The 20,987-nt window shown below is 47.7% G+C and overlaps 1 protein-coding gene across 3 annotated transcripts in view; it reads left to right on the top strand.

The window, feature by feature from the left end:
• The window catches only part of LOC119399346 (protein vav), a 254,133-nt gene that overhangs the window by 138,924 nt on the left and 94,222 nt on the right, over nucleotides 1–20,987 (top strand). For all 3 annotated transcript variants that reach the window (XM_049416844.1, XM_037666168.2, XM_049416846.1), the window contains exons 2-3: nucleotides 18,467–18,583; nucleotides 19,458–19,516. In XM_049416844.1, coding sequence (XP_049272801.1) covers nucleotides 18,467–18,583; nucleotides 19,458–19,516 — 176 coding nt within the window. The remainder of the gene's footprint in view (nucleotides 1–18,466; nucleotides 18,584–19,457; nucleotides 19,517–20,987) is intronic.

The raw sequence follows: 20,987 nt of genomic DNA, 5'->3' as shown, positions 1-20,987 counted from the left end.
GGATAGGAAACTCGTACTTTCTTTCTTCGTTGTTATTAGTTTTCTTTATGTTTCATGGAACGCCAAGCTTTTTCGCCCGAGATCGTTGTGGAAACGTCCGTCAGTGTATACGAAAGACTTTTTGCCCTCTTTTTTTTTTTTGAACTTGAAGTTCGGGTTGTGATTTCAGCACACGAACGTTCGCCTTTGGAAAATGAAAGTCGACTGCCCAGTAGTTTTTGTTCTGCTTACGCTGTGTTTCCGATACGTTCAAGAAGTGTCTATGGGCCACAAGTGGAGCTCATTACAAAATCCTACTGTATGCGATATGTCTCACGAACGGCGGAATCTTCTGGCAGCTTTGATCTTCCCACAAAACATTTTCCCCAACCCGCGTTTTTTGTTTTTATCCAGACACCCCTCCCCCCATCTTTCTACCCTCCCGCGCTTTGTTTTCAGTGCCGCCCGCAACATTTCAGCGCGCTTTTTGCCGGTTGTGTGGAAACAAAGGAACATAGTAATGGGAACTTCAAAGCCTTTCTTCGCGCTCGCTAGCTGATACGTGACCGGAGGCACAAGCGCGGCCCAGCCGTGGATCGATCTGGACGCGAACGGGGCAGCCGAACGAGCTGCACGTGCCCGGACTGGACCGGCAGTTTTTCCGTTCTTTCGCTGCGGTCGTCTCGTTCCTTTGCTGCGCCGACTAGCGCGCTCCATCCCTTTGAACGGCCGGAGCCTCGTTACGACGGAGCATGCACGGCCGTCCTCCGAGCTCTCTGCGCGTGTGCGCCATTATAACTGGCCCTACCTGCAGCTTTGCTTTCGCCGTTGGAGCGAGTGATTTTCTTCCGTCTTTCCTGCGAGTTTCTGCTCGAGCGATCTCGCCCATGGTGCGCTCGCGGCCCTGACCCAGAGAACGTCACCGTAGAGCTGCCCACATCTGCCACTGCAGCAACCGTCCCGGCAGAAGCCACTTTCCCCCTCTCGGCATCTGTAACGCAGAACAGCTGGCCGCGTGCTTGAATGAACTGTATGCGCGCGTACTGGTACCCGTTAAAGAAGCGAAGGCTAGTTCATTTAATCGAAGGCCTCCGCTGTACGTACGTCGTGTAGGTGTATACGTTTGAGGGGTTTGCAATGCCAACCGGTGAACTTGGGTCATGGACTGCCGCATTCAGTGGCCAGCTGCGTTTGCGCGGCATTGCACGTGTTGCAAGTTACAATAATGCACTGCATCTAGCAGTTTGTTACACTAAAGACAAATAACCTAACCGACATTGATAGTGCTATAACATCGAATACCGTTAGCGCATACTTGGTAAGCCATAGACAGCGCTTCGTATGTGTGTGTGTTTTGCGCTATCGTTAAGATGTAAATTATAACCACACCTTCTTGGTGAATTAAACTGCGGATAACTTGAGGAACAATCTGGCAGGCTAGTGCATCTTTTACGCTGTCGTTTCTTACAGGGCCCCTAAACCGCTCGAGTTCAAAGATGAAAGAGCGGTTTCTTTCTCGCCTTCCGTGCCCTTCGCGCAGGCGCTGTCTGCTTCTCTCCGCTTATTTTTTCGTAATACACGTGGTCAATGTCAGCATTAAGCGTTGAGCCTATCAGGATCTTGCGCTTTTCGACTACGCGCTGTTATCTCCGCTTGCGCAGTCGAAAACACGCAAAAAACGAAGTGAAATCAGTTGATCGCGCACGACAGTCATGCGAGACAAGGCAGAAAGGGCGTGAGACTGCATGGCAAAGCAGGGTAGGAGACAATTCACAACTGATATCCCGCTTACATATGGACCAATCTAAAGCTTTATTTCCTCATGACGTCACGCGAACAGCCTGTGGCGTCACGGATCTCGCCGTAAATATGGGAAACCGCCAAGAGAAGATAACGCCCTCGTTCTTGGTATTTTCAGAGGTTGCTTATAGGGGCCCTTTAAAGCACACGAAACGAGAGTTGTTAAAGCCTATATAAGAAGGTGCAAGGTGGGGGGTATACAGTTCGCACAATACGGGAGATGCGAGTTTGGATCACACCTACGTGTTGCAAGCTGTAATCTAAACTGCTTATCTTATCATTTCGCTAGACCACGTGCGCTAGACCGCTGGACAAGATGAGATGTGAAAACGCTCTCGATATCTGTGACTGCCCAAGCTTTGCTTTCGTCATACCCTCTTCCGCTGGCTCAGCCAATAGACGTGCCGCATTGTCCCCAATGACCGATCGATCCCGAATGCGGTCCGTGCATGCACTGTTCGGGCGGCCTTACGTGCGCCGCTGTCTCCTTGCCGCCGCAGTGTGGGCTGCGGCACCGTATTCCATCAGCAGCAGCACGTGGGCCGGAAATCCGGTTTATGTCGCGGTCCGATTCCGTCGAAGGAGTTTGTTTTCACTGCTTATCGAGCGGCAATTTTTTTTTTTTCTGTAGGTTTGCTTCGTTCGCCGTGGCGTGCGCTCCGGCTCCGCTCTCGCTAGTCCGCCGGTCACCTGACGAGTAAGCTCCATCTTTCTGCGAAAAAAAAAATATATAATGATGACGAAAAATAACTTCTTTAAACCCAACGTTTTCTCTCTCGAATTTCGTTTCTTCTCATTAAGATTAATTGAACAAAGTCTTGAATGACTGCCAGCTAACATTTCTATTTCGAACTAATGAATCAGTTTCTTTAGCCTTTTCTCGGTGTCTCGGAGTTTAAACTATTCCTGTATTCCTGTTCCTGAATATAAAGTATTCCTGTATTCCTTTGCTGCGCCGACAATTGTGAAATTTTTAGCGAGCGTAAGAGCAGCATTAGGTATTGGCGCGTGATTTGAAGCTAAAAACAATGGTTATGTCTTGCGTGTTTACTCGCAAATAAAAGTCACGCAAGCCGAAAACAGCAGCACGTTCTTTGCATTTCTGAAAGGTCCACGGAAGTTTTGTATTTGCTCATCATCCGCAATATCAATGTTTATTTAGCAATTACTTATTAGGCAGAAAGCAAATGCTGACGGCATACATGGACTGTTCGCGCTGCCAGGAACTGGGCGAATTGATACAGAAAAAAGTCACGCCATACCCACGAAGTGAATGATGATGAGTGGACGAAGCTCCGGAGGTAATCTGGTAAACCGTCAATCCCCGTAAATTTTGCCCACTCGATCATCATACAAAGACCTGACACACAAACGCGGGGGTCCTCATATATGACGTTTAAGCTCAGGGGAACGTTTGTTGTCGGCGTTGCCGTTTTGCCTTTCGAGGGCGAGAGCGCGTTCACGATCGTTTTCATCCATGGCAGAAAGATAAAGTGTGGTCTGGAACGCGATTATACTTCATGGTCATCAGCGTCATCGTCATCGTTATCACGTGTAGTGGGTACATTCCACTATACTGGAACGCGCTTATTCTTCATGGTCATCAGTCGTCATCGTCAACTTTATCACATGGAGTGGATACATCCCACTATGCGTGGCTACCTAGTACTACATACTACAAAGGAGGGACAGGCCCACACCCTGAGGAGCTTCGCCCCTAAAAGACGCACACAGGGTGTGTGTGTCCCCCTTTTATTGTCTTTTCATGTATTCGCACCAACTAGCCCCCATAGCAGTTTTACTGAAATGCTGACGGTTTCTTTCCGCTACTACAAGTAACGCACAGTGCATTTCATCCACACGTAAGGCTTCATGTAAAGAGTAATGTTTGGAGCATATGTTATAGCGGGGACACCGTATGTGGCGCGAGACGTAGCTCGATGCCTCGCACAGTCTCCTGCTGCGCCCTGACTTCATAGTGGCTGCGGTTAGTGGATTGACGCTCTGTTATGACGACGGATATCGCAATGTGGAATCTATATTGCATGCAGTCCGTCATGGCCTCCGCAATACTGGTCGCTCAACGTGGAGGCAGCGGGATTCGTCTTGAGATCATCTCCGGGCGAGGGTTGCTTGATCGTCGTACTGCATCGCGCTGACAGATATCACAGTATGAGTAAACAAAACTGCAAGGCATGGCTTGCGGTTTAGTTGTTTAATTTTCCATCAGCGCACAGCGAAGGCAGCTTTATCCGTCAAGCGGATCGAACGTGCGCGGCGCTTTCGCTGGCACGGAACTGCAGAATTGCTCGCCGTGTCATCATGACACGAAGTAGTGCTCCGTCACAGAGCGAATGGCTGGGCAACTGTGTATGATGAAAGCGAAGGGTCACCGCCCCGTGTAGCCGGGCGTAGATTTTGCGGTTGCGGTGTGATCAGCGTGCGCTTTTCGGTGCTGCATTTCTTCCGAGCCGGAGAGGAAAGAGTGCTCGGCTTGCCTTCACTGTCAGCTGTGTGGCTGACGCATTATCAGAATCCCGGCGGCGCTGCGCGTGCGTCACGGTGCACGCAGTCGCGAAACTGGGCGCCGGCCGGGACGATCCGCTTTTTAAGTCCACCCGATCGTTTAGCGTGTACGCGAAACGTGAAGCATCGTTTTTCCTTTGTTCGCGCGCTTGTCTCGCCTCAGCGCGCATCCAAGCGACGCTGAAAATGTCCGGCACGCAGCGGCCGCCGCACCACGCGCCGTTTGTGCCGAGACAGCTTGACACCTTTTCAGTACGCTCACATCCAGTCTCTTCCTTCTTTAACAAAGCCTTACACACAGCGTGGCACCGAAACAGCAGGAGGGTATGCGTAGGGGACGCGCTTGGATTCTTGTCCTGCGAGGCCCTCGCATTTCATCCCTCCTTACATGAGAAAGGTTATTTGCGCGCCACTTAGAAGAACGAGGACTAGGAACGGACAGACGCAAGCGTTTGTGTCTGTCTGTTCCCAGTCCTCTTTTTTTTTTTTTAAGTGGTGCGCAAATAACCTTTGTCAGGAATTGTTACCAACTCGCCCAGACTAGTAGTACCCATTCCTCCTTAGTTTTAATGCGAAGCATTCTTTGCCTCATTCCACACACCTTCCAGGACACATACGTAGGTATTTCCCCTGTCTCACCACACTTCAGACCTCACGTAAGAAAAGAACGCATGGAGGACAACGTAATCGAACCTCTGTCTTTGACCATAGCAGCGCAATGCTCTAACCAACGTCACTAGACTAGTAATGTTGGCCCTAACAACCAAGCAACGTTAACGTGTGCATACCCCTCTCGTGACTAAGCCGATGAACTGTAGATCTTTGAGGCGTTTGCCGTCACGTGCCAGTTTCTCGCGTTCTTTCCTCGTGACAGTTCTCGCTGTTGATACATCACTGTCTCTAGAAACGGCCGTCATTTCGCCGTACGTATTTCGTAGCAGCTCACGCTACGCATTGGAAACTGTACGACGCATTCATGATCAGCCAAGGTCGAATAGGTTTTGAAGTTTCACTGCCGGAATGCGGATTCCTTCGTCTTTTTAACATACACCACGTGACAGGCACTTGCACGTGCGATTGTGTAACACCTTATCGCTGTTGACGTCACAGTGTTGTTTCTCTGGCACACGCGGCGTGCGCTCTACGCGTACAACATGTATGAGTATAGCACCCGACCAGTGGCGTAGCCAGGAATTTTGTTCGGGGGGGGCTCACGTTGCAGCGCGACCTCCTCATTGAATTTTTAGAGTGACTAAGTATATGAATAACATTTATTTATTTATTTATTTATTTATTTATTTATTTATTTATTTATTTATTTATTTATTTATTATATCCTCAAAGGTCCCATATGGGACTTTACATGAGGGGTGGGCGTCATAAAATGGCGGTATCGATGAAGGTGTATGTTAGGATGTGGTTGAGTCTGCTTCCTGGATGGCATTTTTGAAGCGCGCAAAATCGCGGATGACTGCTGCTTCGTTCGGAAGGTCATTCCAGTCTCGGGTGGTGCGCAAAAAGAAGGGCTGCTGAAATGAGGTGGTGTGGGCACATGGCGGAATCACAGCATTTGGATGACTTGTGCGATGACCTCGATGGACCGGCTGGATGAGGTGGTTGTCGCGCGGGGTTGAATAAAAGAATCTGTGAAAAAGGCAGAGACGTGCAATACGACGACGAAGAGCGAGGGTAGAAAGATTTAACTGGGATTTGAGGGCGGAGACGCTCGAGTAGCGGGAATAATCTGAAACAATGAATCTGGTTGCTCGGTTCTGTACTGACTCAAGTATTTCGATATGATTAGTTTGGTGGGGGTCAAAGACAGCAGCTGCATACTCAAGTTTTGGTCTGACAATGGTGTTATAAGCGAGTAGTTTAACGGAAGGTGGTGTCATGGAAATGTTACGGCGTGTGTACCCGAGAGCGCGGTTATCGGAGTGAATTATGTGATTTATATGGTCGCCCCAAGATAGGTTACTCGAAAGATGGACACGCAGGTATTTAATCGAGTCAGTAGCAGCTATATGACAGTTGTTGATTGTGTAAGTAGCCGGCGTGTGGTTTCGGCGACGATGGAAAGAAATTAGTAATGTTTTTTTCGCTTTAAGGGACATCAACCAGGTGGTACACCACTGCTGAATGCGTGAGAGGTCATGCTGTAGAGAGGAGACATCGGTGGGGTTATTTATAGGGCGGTAGAGGACACAATCATCAGCAAAAAGACGGATGTTAGATTCAACGGAAAGCGGAATATCGTTAATGTATATTAGGAATAAAAGAGGCCCTAGGACGATACCCTGGGGCACGCTGGACAAGACATGCGAGAGGTCGGAGGAGTGATCATTAACATGCACGAATTGTTTACGGTTTGTTAGGAATGCTTTAATCCAGTTAAAAACATGCCGATGAAGGTTTAGACGCGAGGTTTTTTGAAGGAGACGGGAGTGGGGTACTTATCGAAGGCTTTTTCAAAATCTAAGAACAGTGTGTCAATTGGGATGTTACGGTCCATATGAAGGTGAATGTCGTGCAGGAATTATGTTAGTTGGGTCTCGCATGAGTGATCTTTACGAAAGCCATGTTGGTTTGGGTGAAAGAAGTTTACGGATGATAAAAATGTAGCAACATGAGAAAAGATGACGTGTTCCATGATCTTTGAACAAACACTAGTGAGCGAGATTGGTCGGTAGTAACCTGCAAATGAGTGGTCACCTTTCTTGAAGAACGGAAAGACCTTCCCAACTCTCCAGTCTAATGGGACTTCACCTGTGTCGGGTGACTGCTGAAAAATGATTGACAATATGGAACTACATACATGTTTAGTATTTTTCAGAATTTTGGCGTTTATGCCATCTATACCGCATGACGAAGAGTTCTTTAATTGGTTAATAACTTTTACAATTCCCTCTGAATTGAATGTAATCTTTGGCATTGGTGGAAAAGCAAAATGCGGAAAATCAGGAAGTTCGTTGTTAGGTTCGTTAGTAAAGACTGAACAAAATGCAGAGTTGACGGATGGAACGTCGCAGTCGGCAACGGGGGATCCAGTAGTGTCACAAAGAGAGACTGTGGTTTTGTCGTCCGGTTTCATAATTTTCCAAAAGCGGCGTGGGTATGTACATGTATTACCATGTACATACATTGTCACTGGTATTACCATTAATATGTATTACCAGTGACAATTTGTATTAGATGCTGCAAATCACTTCTTGAATGCTGCCCTCTGTTAAGAACGAGTAAGAAATGTGTTTTTTTCGTAAAAATATTATGTTGGCATGCCCGCAAAATCTTTCCAGGAATAACTGTCTTCAATCTTTTCAATATTTGTGTTTGTGTGTGTGTGTAACAGGTACGGCAAATATCACGTAAACTTCGGAACTGCATCAGCTTTGAACTGAAGAGGTGCCTGATAACAAAAAAATGAAGTCCACGAAATAACCAGGATTTTAATGCGGATTGTTTATGCAAAATGTTCATCTTTTTGCACAAATGATGCGGCCAGGGAAAGCAAGAATGGGAAAGTACACCTCGAATACGGGCAAATATAAGTCACCGGAAACAGTGCGCAGTATGCTTACGCAAAACTTCACAAATGTACATTTAAATATGCAATCAATAAACGGAACTAAGCAATGATCACTATACATAATGGCCAACTGATATGTCCTTGGGCCAAGCTGCTGTCTCGGACGCACCATGTAAACAGAACTATAAAGGAAGAGCGCAGAAATAACGAAAGAAACTACTTCAAAACTGTTTTAAAAGTGCGAACCACTATTGTGCACTCAATTAAAGGAAGGTTGCCGCTTCTAGTTCAAAAAGCAATGAAGAACCAAAACGACAAATGAAGTAACAAACAATGCTGTTAGTACGGCTTCCCAATAGTTGAATTTGTTTGGTAACGCCGCGTATGCCGACCTCTCAGTGAACAAGGTGAAGCTGTCGATTGGCTGGTAATGTCCACCTGATGCCCGTATTCTTATGTTTATATTAGGTCACAGTGTTAACTGCTAAAAGGTACAAAATCTTCACGGTTTTAAAAGGTGGTGAACAATAATATTGCGTCAGAATTACGGGCTCATTGACCTGAACTCTGGAACAGTAGTGTCTTTTCCTTTCGTTTGCGCTGATTTTTGTCCTGCTCGGTATCAAAGGACAACGTTGACCCGGCGAGGAAGCTTAGCGAAGCGGTCAATGACTTCCGACACGCTGATGTCGACATTTCTGTGGGCGTACAGAAGTGCCTGGCCAACCATGCGTTCCTCAGACATCGTGGAGCGTAAGTAGTTCTTAAGTAACCTCATGCTTGAAAACGTTCCCTCTGCGCTGGCAGTGGTCACTGGAAGGGTGACTAGAATCCGGAGTAGCTTGTACACATTCGCACAGAACCTGCTGTCGCAATGAGAGAGGGCATCGGTTCCTGTACCGGGGCTCTGGTTTGCTGCTTTGTTCGCCCACTTTGTCCACCATAGTCGCAGTTCTCCAAAACCAGCCCTCGTTTCGACGTCATGCGCAAAAACGGTCAGGAGATTTTCTGCTCCTTTCTCCCGATCATCTTGCATTGGTGGTATTGCGGATGATACAATTAATGAAAAGTCCTTTAGAAGTGTCCTGTGCTGTTCGAACCGTTGGTTTAACTGGGCTAGTACGTGATTCATGAACGGAATGAACAGGGGTCTGCGAAAATATTCTTCCGCACTTTCGAATGCATTGCTCCCAAGGTTTTGCTTCCGGACACCGGCTCGACGGCTGGTGATCTCCACATTCAGTTTTTCTGCCAATGCCTGCATTTGTGCAAATATTTTTGAGAAAGAAACATTCGTGTTCTTGCGGTCACTTTCAATTGTCTGCTGTATCACTTCTATGTCGTCAATGGCAGCGCTCATGTCGATACTCCTCGTCTGCAGCTTCTTTGACAGTGGCAAAGTCAGTGCTAACACGTGTTCCGTCACATGCAGGCTTACAAGGAACGCTGGTGAAAAGAGTGCCACGGCCGCTACATAAAAAAACAGGTGCGGCCTGCTGCGTGGCGCCGAAACGGCGTCCGGGGCCTAGTTCTTCTTGCGCCCGCTCTGGCGCCACCACAACGGTCCAGCTGTTCACGGAGAAGCGCTTCGACAGCCGCGTTTGTACGCCCGACACTTACTCCAATCAGGCCGTAGTTAAGGCGTTTTATAGTTGCACATTACAGGTTGAATATTGAAGTCGTTATTAGAACTGCCGATTACCCCACATATGTGAACAGTTTTCCCTGGAGTACCAATGTTTTATAGAGTGGGCCTCAATACTCTCCATGAATGCTGCCCGTTTGATTCAACTGAAATGAAAAGTGTCACTCAGTCACTGATCCCGTTAATGGACAGGCAGTCGCCGGGAAAGTTCCAAGGGCTGACTTGTCGGCCCACCGAAACGCACCACGAAAGCGCACACAATTTAAATGTAGGTCCTTTTAGTGCGCCAACTAATGCCGGTTGTGGTCCAAAGCAAGAGTTAGAGCCAAGAGTTGACAACACAAACAAAATATATTCTCAGTTAAGGCAGTACCAGCACCACGCAAACATCCACACTCGGCAGGTATCAATTACAACTCACAACATCACTTAGATGGTGTATAAAACAACAAGAACAAATTTACCGTGCTACAAATGCACTCTCATCCATTATAAACTATCCAAGAACACTTAAAGGCCTTGAATATTCACCAAACGTGTGCAGCCCACAATTCTTCGAACGTTTCTCGTATATTTCTCTTCCATGAAACACTCAAACAATATCCAGCTCTGGTCACCGTCATTCGGCGACACTCTTCTAAACAGTGCTCCCACGGTGTAATCACTAGATTATCCAAGATCAACTGACCGCACTACACGAATCACACGAACAACATAATTTCTTCGCCGACTTCACCCTACCGTCCTACCCTCCGTCGTCTCTCGTTTGGATCATTCCCGGTTTCGCGAACACTCCAAGTGATTGTTCGGCTCGTAGCACGTAGCGCAGCGACAGCTAGGGGAAAGGGATTCGTCTCGCCGGTTCGTCTGCGGAATCGGTCGGTTCCACTTTGATTTCTTGAATTCTCCCGATCTGCGTGGCTGTTAGGCTGTCGCGACCGCGACGGCGTTCTCGGTGGAGAGGGTAGCGGTTCGCCCCGGGCGCCTTTTGATGCTTGCCTTTCTTTTTTTCGTTGCGCGCAACCGTTGGGGGTAGCAGTCAGCGCAGTGGCTTGATGCTGTAGTCAGGATGCGGCGGCGCGCGGCTGTTTTAGCGCTCGTTTTGTGACAGAAAGAAGTGCTCTGTTACGAATATTACGCTTCCCGACACTGTAGAACGCATGGGAATACGTGGTACTTCACAGTAGCGTCTTTTCACACGTTCGAGTTGCACAGCGGCATACAACAGGTTCGCCTCATCACACCGCTAAAAAAAGACCGTCTGCCACACACGCGCACACCAAAAAACCGTACTCATGCGCAGGAAACATGAGGCAAGCTGCTCACAGGCTCGGTCACACACAAGAAAGACACGAGAAAGCACACGGACATGCATAAATCCTGAGGCGACCACATAGTAACACGAACTAGCGTCTGCCTTGCAGACCCAGAGCCATATATACCCTTCGGGAGAGTTTGGCGATTGTTTCATCTCGCCGCTCTCCGAGCGCCGCCCTCTTCTTGTGACGTAAACCCTCTCTCCTCGCCGGCGGCGGCGGGCGGTAGTGCCGACAGCGCGGCGCGGAGTCCGGCGCTGCCGCGACGGAGAGACGCCGGCGCGCCACGCTTACACTGCTTACACGATCGCTGAGGAGCGCGCGTAGGTTACGAAGCTTTGTACGAAGCCGCGCGTATTCGTGGCTACTGCTCCTCGCATTCAAGCGTGAATTTATTGCGTGCGATGGGCTGCTGTTGCGGTTGGCTGTTCAAACAGCAGCGCGCAGGGTTTCCGCCTTTTAGGCTTCCCAAGGAAAAGAAGCGACGACGCCTTTGGATCAGAAACATCAGACGCAGGAAATGGACCCCGACCGACTGCTCCGTGCTATGAGAGATACGTACTTGAGTATTTAGCTTGAATATTGCTGGTATCATAAACAACGTACCATTAACATACACTTATTTGTTGTGCAATGGGGCCCTTTCAGGCGCACAAACTTCAAAAATAATTTTGTCACGCTGAAAAAAAGGAGTTTTATGGTTCGCGTTTCGATCGCTTGGGCAGACTGAAATTTTGCAGCGATCGCGCTGTAAGTGTCCAGCGTGATGTGTTGCGTTTACGTAATTACGTAAGCACGAGCTTGGGATGTTACCGTGATGTTGTGAGGGGAAGACTTATTTCGATATCGCAGGTTAATGCAGCCGCGCGTCAGCTGCGGTGGTTACCTGGCATGTGTTGTACGTTATGTACGTGGTCTGCGTTTCTGTGGCTGTCAGCCTATGATGTCATTTACCGCTGTGTTGCCGCTTGTGTACATGCTACCAGTTTCACGTTTAATTCGCGCATGTAAATTAATCTGCGCCTCTGTGCTAAGCGAATGTGCCTTGCGCTTTTTAGTCATGCACGTATAGTGCACGACGGCTGTGCTCGTGCAGGAAGCTCTTCAATGAAATTTCGTGATTAGGAAGTATAGAGCGCGAAGAAGTTGAGCAGAAAAATTATTTTGTAAAGTAAACCAACAGGATGTCCGCTATCAGACTAGCCGAACGAGGTATTGTTTTCATTTAACACGCGTCTACTGGGGGCCCTGCACCTGGTCTGACGAAACCTGAAATGCCTCCGCAAACGCGAAAATTGACCGCCGGCGTCCGCGGCGTCGGCGTCCCGCGTCGGCAGCGTCAACACGAGGGATGTCAAAAATCATCGCGTAATGACGTGACCATACAACCAAAGATTGTGATGTCACCATGACGTCGAATAACGCGACTTCACGCGATGAAGTCAGCAAATGACCAGATGTGGTGTAGAAAGATGGCAGTGCCTCCGATCTTGGAGGCAGTGCAAAACAATGTTAGGTCACAAAGCTTTCGAGGGGGGAGGGGGTGGCGTGAGGAACAATACATCAACTGAAGAAAAGGAAGACGGCTTTCGCCTTCGAGTGGTCTTAGGCGAATGCATAAGGGACCCTGTGAGTTTCTTTTTTCTTTCTTATTAGAGAGTTTTAGTGCCGGGGACTTCAAGCCGCTTCCTTATTCACCCTCTTACGTTCCCTTGTACACTCAGCCGCACCCATGACTATACAAAGAAACGTAAGGGGCTTACCGACGCAAGGCACTTTGGGGTCCCGGCACTAAAATTCTCTAAGAGGGAATTTTAGGGCTCGAGATCCCCAAGCCGCTTGTGTACGCCCGCTTTTGCGGTTTTGTGGCCTTAATACAATTACGTGCGCTGGTATCTCTGTTTCTTTTAAAAGCAGAGCTGTTTAAGCTTGGAGAATCCCCGTTAGTGGCGAATAAAAATTGTCATCATCATGAACCGGCACGCAATCCGTCCTCTTCTTTATCTTCTTTGCTGCCAGAACGCGTGCACAGATTTTTTCGGCGTGGTATGCAATGATTCTCACGTAACACTTGTCACGTGACATGTTCAAAAAATCACACCTGTTGTATATGCTCGTCACAGAGTCACATCACGCAATACCAATTTTGGTGTATATCAATCTGGCGGAACGGCCGCCGCCATCGCACCATGAGCGTGGCACGTAAGTCATGCTGTACATGTCACGCGTGTCATGACATTCACATTAACTCCCGTTATTTATGTTCGTCACACAGTCATGTCGCGCACTACCAATTTTGGTGTATATCAAGCAAGCGAAACGGCCACCAGCGCGCTCCATGAGCGTGGCACGTAAGTCATGCTGTACATGACACGCGTGTCATGATTTTCATAATAACTCCTGTTATTTATGTTCGCCATACACTCTTGTCAAGCCATACCAATTTTGGTAAATATCAAATTAACGAAACGGCCGCAAGAGCACCAAGACTGTGGCATGTAAATCATGCTGTACATGACATGCATGTCATGATTTTCATGTTATGACCAGTCATTTATGTTTGTCATACAGTCACATTATGCCATACCAATTTTGGTGTACACCCCATGAACGAAACGGCCAGGAGAGCACAAATTCGTAGGCGGCTAGATAGGTAGATAGACAGATAGATACGCTCAAAGTCGCAAAAGTTCGCTAAGAAATGCTTCGCATTTAAAAAAAAAAACATAGACGCAAACCCACAGATCTTCATAGCTCGAAAAGTCACCGATGATCACGATAATCCGTCATGCGAATTCTGAGCGCAGCTTTGTGTTGAGGCAACGCGAACTGTGTTTGAATTTCTGGCTATCCGCATTGGAACATTCGTTACATATTGCCACAGAAACTGTCAGTGCTCGAGTGCTACGCACGCCACTCCGTGCATTGCAGGCGTCATCGACATCCCCGTCACGACAAGCGAGACAGTAGCAGCGCACCCACCAGCCCTGCGTGCGCACGAGCTCCGACCGAAGGGCGAGCACGCATGACGGAGGAAGAAAGCGATGCAGTGGCTCGTGATATCGACAGAATCCACGTTCGCTGTCTTTCGTCCTCGTTCGCTCTATCGGTTACGCCGACTACGCCAACGGCGATGCCGAACAACGCAGGAACAGACGCCTAAGAGCTGCGCTCTAAAAGCACAGCGCGTATCGTAGAACGTCGTGGACTCAAATCGGCGTGCACAACTCAGTTTCACGATTATTTGGACACGTCTAATTCACACCATATTCTTCATTAAATTTGTATAACAACGTTCTTGCACAATTTCGCTTTCGCAATTTGTTTAGTAGCGCTAGATTTCACGAATAAACAGCGCGTACATAGCCTCATCCGTGCGCCCGTCGCGCGGAAAGACTATATATGGCGGACGCCGCCGGAGCGGAGGCGTGTCGGTGACGTGAACAGCGTCATCGCCGCGCTGCGACGTCACTGCCCCGCCCATTCGCCAGACTCGTGCAGACCGTGCTTGTGGCGCCCTCATCCAAAGCAGCTGCCGCTCAGCCGACCCGCGCTCGCCCATTCACGGCGACGCGACGCAGCAGGCCGCACCTGTTTTTTTTTATGTAGCGGCCGTGAGAGTGCCAACATTAGACTGTTTGCCTGCACTGGACTTTCGCCATTTCCGTTAAACTCAGTCTCCTCTAGTGCTGCGATCAACGGCTGAAAGAGGCTCACAAGTGAAAGCACTGCATCGTGCTTCTCGGCCCAGCGCGTTTCGCATAGTCCCAAAAGGCGCTGCCTTGTAGGCTCAGGACAGCTCAAACTTATCACTTTTCGCAAAACGTGTGAGCGGCTAGAAGATTTACGGAAAAAGGCTGACGTCGCCTTCAGAGTCCCAAAACAGTTTCGAATGTCTGTGATGGAGCATGCTGCACACACAACTAGATAAAGGGAGTGGCACGCGCAGTGAATACATAGAGTGCGGCTGGATATTTCTCACGGACAGCAGCTTGAACACCATTCGTTTTGTCGGCCATCGAACTTGCACCACCGTAGCCTTGACCACGGAGATGCTGCATGTTAATTCCCATTTCTATAAGGAGCCTTATGATGGTGTCGGCCAGGGCCCGGCCATTTGGTCGTGAATTGGCACAAAGCCTAAGAACACTTCTTCGATTCCGTTCGCATCCTTATTAAGGTACCTTGCACAAACAGTAAGCTGCTCGATACCCGCAACATCCGCCGTTTCATCAGCAAGTACGGAGAAGCAGCCTGCAGCGTTTACTTTTGCGACTAGGCTTTCCTTGATGATTGCAGCAGAGATTTCTATAATGTGGATATAAACTAAAATATGAGGCCTTATTTGGGCAACTTTCCAAATGCTTTTTTTTTTATCTGTGTCGCCACAATCCGCGCGCATGCGAAGCAGCTCTTTGAAGTTGCCTGTATTTGTAGAGGAGGCTGTGCTTGAATCCATGGGACCACTGTCTCTGTGTCCACGGAGAGCCACACCTTGCCACCCGCAAAAGAGAACTGTGTCAACAATAGGCTGTAACTTCCTTCGGATCTCTCTTATTTGAATTTGCCTGCCATGGTCCAGCTGATCAACAACACTGGGCACACATCCTGAGAAGGTCTGAAGAAAACTATCGGCTACCAGATGAGCGTCAGTGTGATATTTAGTGACTTCATGTGCACCGAAGACTTCGAGGGCGTGCTTCCACTTTTGAAATGGATTGGATACGAGGGCCTTAGTGCGCGCATGTTGGCCCTTGCCAATCTCACTTCTGCTAAAAAGGACACACACTCGGCAAAACGCACCCTCTTGAAGCGCTGAGAAGCTAAGCCATCGGTACCTGTCCAGCCAAGCCACGTAAACATTCGTTTCTTCTTAAAATCGTTCATAGACTTAAACATATAGCATGGCGGAGGAATCCAAGGAGAAGCTAGCAGTTGATGTTTTGTGTCATCATCCACTTTTGAGCCATCTGTGTACAGCCCGATATCAAACTTGCTTCTGCTAACATTTTGAGGGTCATAAAAAGATAAATAATTAAATAAATGATAATCAGGCTGAAGCCCAATAAATCCCACCACCCGGGTGACGCCGCTGGTTGGTGGTGTATGAGAGCACGAAAAATTTTGGGGGGGGGGGCTGAAGCCCCATAAGCCCCCCCCCCTGGCTACGCCCCTGCACCCGACAATAGGCGTGCCTTAAGCTTGGCCAGAATGCAAGTCACACAGTCTACGCATGCTCTCATGCGAGCATAGCATGAGAACAGCTCTTATGGAAGCCTGAGTCATACTCATGCTCGCATGAGAGCTGTTATCTCAATAGAAATACATTGTCCACTTGGTAACGCTTTTCGTCATCCCAAACTATGTTGGGTGCAGCCAAATACCAATTAAAAAAGAAAAACAAGTCGCGTAGCATTGATTCCCGCAGTGCGTGTCACCCCCTCCCCTTCATTTTTCCATTGTCGTGCTCTATAACAGGAGCTTGAACGCTCTCCACTCCCATTACATGCAATTCATTTGCAACGTCTCGCGTCCTCTTGCTTGCATGAATGTGCGATTCTCATGAACGAGGATTTTTACTTGCACTTGCTTGTTACTCTTAACATTCAGTAACATTTGCTAATGTCCGTACATCCGCTGTATGTTACATTGGTTGACTTAAAAAAAAAATTAAAGCGAGTATGTCTTCCCTTTGCTTACAGTCCACAAATTTTCAACGCCCCCAGAGGGCCCTTCGATGTGTCCCGATAGCTGCAGAGTTGCTGATCATTATGCCTATATGGTTAGGTAGCGCACTTTCGACGGGGACAAAAGAAACAGAAAGGACACGACACCATATAGACCATTATGCCATATAGGCATAATGATCAGTCACCAACTAGCCCAGCTCTCAGCCTTATTGAACTGCAGAGCTGCGCTGCTGAGCACAAGCTTGCTGTCGCTTGGTGGCGATAGAAACGCCATGAAAAAAAAAAAAAAAACGCCAGGCCTGCGCTGAAACCGCAGCACAGTCACAGCGAAAGCTGGAAGAGCGGTGTTTCTAGAGCCCGTTGTCAGCTCTCTTGGGGCTACAATACAAGTACACTAGAAAGATACCCACTACGCCATAAATCACAATTTTTGTGAAGTTGGGAAGCACCTACTAAGCCATTATTCGTCACTCTGCGGAGAAGCGAGGCACCAGCCGCACGTCTGTAAGGCATTATGTGCACTTTGTTGACGCGACGACTGATGATGAAGAATTATAGGTCAGTCCTTTGTAATGGGTTGGAAGCTTTAAATGGCCCACCAGTTAAGTAATTTGCATTGGGTGACGCCCGGTTGCTATTTCCCTTTCCCGTCATGCTGTATAACATACGTTGCCGTGGGAGAGAGACGGGGTGGGGTGAAGAACTTTACTGAGATCCCAAGTAAATGGATCATGCGCTTATGGGATTCTTTGGCAGCCAATACAAATGCACTTGCGAGGAACCCACTACGCTCTAAATCATTGTAATTTTACTGAGACCCCAAGGAAATGGATCATGCCCTGATGGGCTTCATTGGCAACCAATACAAGTGCACTTGCGAGGAACCCACTACGCTCTAAATCATTGTAATTTTACTGAGACCCCGAGGAAATGGAACATCCGCTTATGGGCTTCCTTGGCAACCAATACAAGTGCACTTGCGAGAAACCCACTACGCTCTAAATCACTGTAATTTATCTGAGACCCCGAGGAAATGGATCATGCGCTTATGGGCTTCCTTGACAACTACTACAAGTGCACTTGCGAGGAACCCACTACGCTATAAATCATTGTAATGTTTGAGAAGTAGGGCAGCAGGCACTGGGCCATTTTTCGTCATTCTACGAAGAGCCGTGGTACCTGCTAAACGCATGTAAGGCATTATGCGCACTTTGTTGATGCTGTGCCTGACGACGATGAAGAATTATGGCAGAGTCCTTTGTAATGGGTTGGAAGCATTCAGCAACCTACTCATTGCGCAATTAGCATTGCGTGACGCCTGGTTACAGAATTCGCGTTGTGCGACGCGTTGCGCGACGCTTGGTGCATATTTTACTCTCTACCACGCTATATTGCATATGCTAATGTGGTTCCTTCCCGACATGAAGTCTGTATAGGACCTTTTCGCATAGCAGTTCCAAGCACCTGAATGGCTCAGAGGTTGAATACTGGGCTCCCACGCAGAGGGCCCAGGTTCGAACCTCGTTCCATCCTGGAATTTTTTCTTATTTCGTTTTTTTTTTTCTTATTTCGAGCGATACTGGTCACGGACACCGGCGGCGGCGGCGGACAACTACGGCGCCAAAAACGGCCGGTGAAATGATCTCATAACAGCTTTCGCTGTAAAAGTGCATTTTATTGTACAGGCGTCCACATGTGTCAAAGAAAATCAATGTGTTCAATATTTAATTCGCGATTGCTGCACCACTCATGGTGGCCCACTCGTTAGAGTGGGGTAACTCAGTCTGTTAATTAATCGTGTGTGTGTGTGTGTGTGTGTGTGTGTGTGTGTGTGTGTGTGTGTGTGTGTGTGTGTGTGTGTGTGTGTGTGTGTGTGTGTGTGTGTGTGTGTGTGTGTGTGTGTGTTTAAGCAGGTGTGAAATGAGAAAGTGAGTGTACAATGTTATCATGAGTATGCATCTTATCATTTTTTTTTCTAATGCAGTTCCTCTGCCTGAAAAACATCAGGACGTTTCTGCAGACCTGCAAGAATGTCTTCAACCTCAGCAACAGCGACCTTTTCGAGCCCAACATGCTGTTCGAGTATGGGGACTTCAGAAAGGTGCGTATAGAAGGCCGCGTTGCTATATACCTCTGGTGGTCGCGCAGACATTGTGTGGCCGTGTCTCAGGAAGCGCGAAGTGGTGGCCGCTGGGCTACCTTTCATCAAACAGCTCTTCGCGACAGCGTATAGCGCAGGGCACGTCACAGCTAATGCACAGTAAAAGTACCGAACTCAAAACGCAAGTATGGATAACAGCGCGCTATGCGTTTTGAAGCACTGTGTGTTTCAATTTGCTGGATTTAAATGAATGCAGGAGATGTTATCGTGGGTCCACAAAGCCTGTGAATGATAAATTGCATACACGTGTATGTATAAAAGCCGCATACTTCTTCAGTTCTGAACTCATTTATTGCGACAGCAGTTGTGGACCGTGTATCGTGTAAGTAGCGCAGCAGCTTCAGTCAGATTGGCGGTCGCTTGTAGCTTCTCCGAATTGCGTGCATCATGGTATGTTAGTGCACTCTTCCGGTCCGTACACTCTGCAGTGCATCTCATTTTCGATGTTGCTTTCACTGTTGAGTTCCTAACGACGACTGCCGTATCAGCCACCATTTCCTCTCTCCCTAGTAACTGGAATGTCAAGTGCAGTTGCCATTCCAGACAATTGAGCGTATGGAAAGCGCAAATTCTGACTTTTCTTTGTTTTCGTTTTTTTTCTTGCGGCGAAGCGCTGTTGAAAAGTCACGTCTGTTTTACTAACTGCTCGTTGTTATAAAGTTAAGTAGCCAATTGAGAAATGCGAAAAAGAAATCTAAATAACAATGACGTGCCGGCGACCCCAATTTGTGATATTAAAGTTGTTTCAAATTCATTGCGAGTTCGTTTTTTTTTTTTTTCTTGAAGACGCTCATGGTCCGCAATTTCATCGCAGGTACTACACACGCTGGCGGTACTCTCGAGGTCACCAAAGGCTGAAGAGTCCGGTGTCAGGTGAGTTCTGATCCGTGTCTCTGTTTTTCGTATTACGGGCGGTGGTAGTAGACGTGTTCGAGTGTATTGCCCAATGGCGTCCCCTGGTGAAAGGATTAAAGGATCCTTTCTTTCGAAAGCGCCCTTCAGTCTTTTCACTGTTTAAAGCCTTTTGTGTAAGGATATTCATTCATTCATTCATTCATTCATTCATTCATTCATTCATTCATTCATTCATTCATTCATTTGTAAACGAGGAAACACAGTCCTCGAATTTTTAACTACTCTAGAACCGAGCTGTAGAGCGATTCTGCAGCATTGCCGCGAGTTTTTGTTGTTGTTGTTTTTGTTTTTAAAAGCCTCCTTAGCTTGCTTTGTAGTAAAAATGTCACCGCCGTTGCTTGCTTTCTCGGCCCGGTAGAACTATTGCGCCTTCAAAAATCAACGAAGAGTATGGATCATTCTAAAAAAAAAAAAAAAAAAAAACATGGATGATCCCTCTGTCATAGGAATCGGTATAACACGAAAGTGAAACGTGTCTTCACAGACGTAGTTGAGCGTTTGTTGTGCATTATTTCGTCCCAAGCGCGAAGGAATGAATGCTACAGCAACAGATTGTAATGTCACGCGAAGAACGGCAAGCAGCTCGAAACTTGCAACGCGCTGCTCAAGCAGAAATGGCGCACTGAACGAACGTACACAGGATGAGCGCGAACTAACTGTCACAGTTGTAACTTATTTCTGTGTGAGCAGCGCGCTCCTTTCGCAAAAGCGGCCGCTGCAGTGAGCGAAGTGACCTTCGCGCTCTTAACGCAAACTTGCACCAACTTCAAAGGAACAGGCTTACTTTATTTCACTGGCAATCGATAAGTCTGGACCAGAGACGTTTATTTCAATAGTTTCGTTCTCTATCAGTGCGACGTTGGCAAAAGGAAAAAAAAAAAAAAAACGCGACGATACTTTTACATATTTTGCAAGCGTCGGGCTCACTTTTGGAGCTTTTTTTTGTAAATTTTTGTTGTATCGAGCGCAGATTTTTTTTCTAGGTTTTTTAGGAATTTGCTTATTTTCGCCGTTCTTGCGTCACGTCTGCGCAGAGACGCGTAATGGTTAGGCAAAGCCGAAGTAAGGGACCTGGCTGGAGCCGCGTTTTGTAAAGTCTGTTTTCTCTTTTCGTTCTTCGTGCCCCTTTGTCATTGGTTGCGCAACTCCACGCGCTTCCGCATCACTGGTATTGGTCACTGGGTGGAACGGATCGTCACGCATGACTGGAATCGGAGAAAAAGAATTCCTACAAAATACTGCCGCCATGACCATACTTCGCAGTGATCTGCATGTTTTTTTTTTTGTTTTTTTTTTTACCAGCTCGGGCGCTTACCGCACAGCCACTACATATCACCCCGACTGGCCACTTGGGGCAATAAGTGATTAGAAGTATATATAGAAAATACCGTCACAAAATACAGATACAGCAGTGGTTCCGCCATATAAG

The sequence above is a fragment of the Rhipicephalus sanguineus genome, chromosome 1 (genome assembly GCF_013339695.2).
Source record: "Rhipicephalus sanguineus isolate Rsan-2018 chromosome 1, BIME_Rsan_1.4, whole genome shotgun sequence".
NCBI lineage: Eukaryota > Metazoa > Arthropoda > Arachnida > Ixodida > Ixodidae > Rhipicephalus > Rhipicephalus sanguineus.
This window is presented reverse-complemented; position numbering and strand designations above follow the sequence as displayed.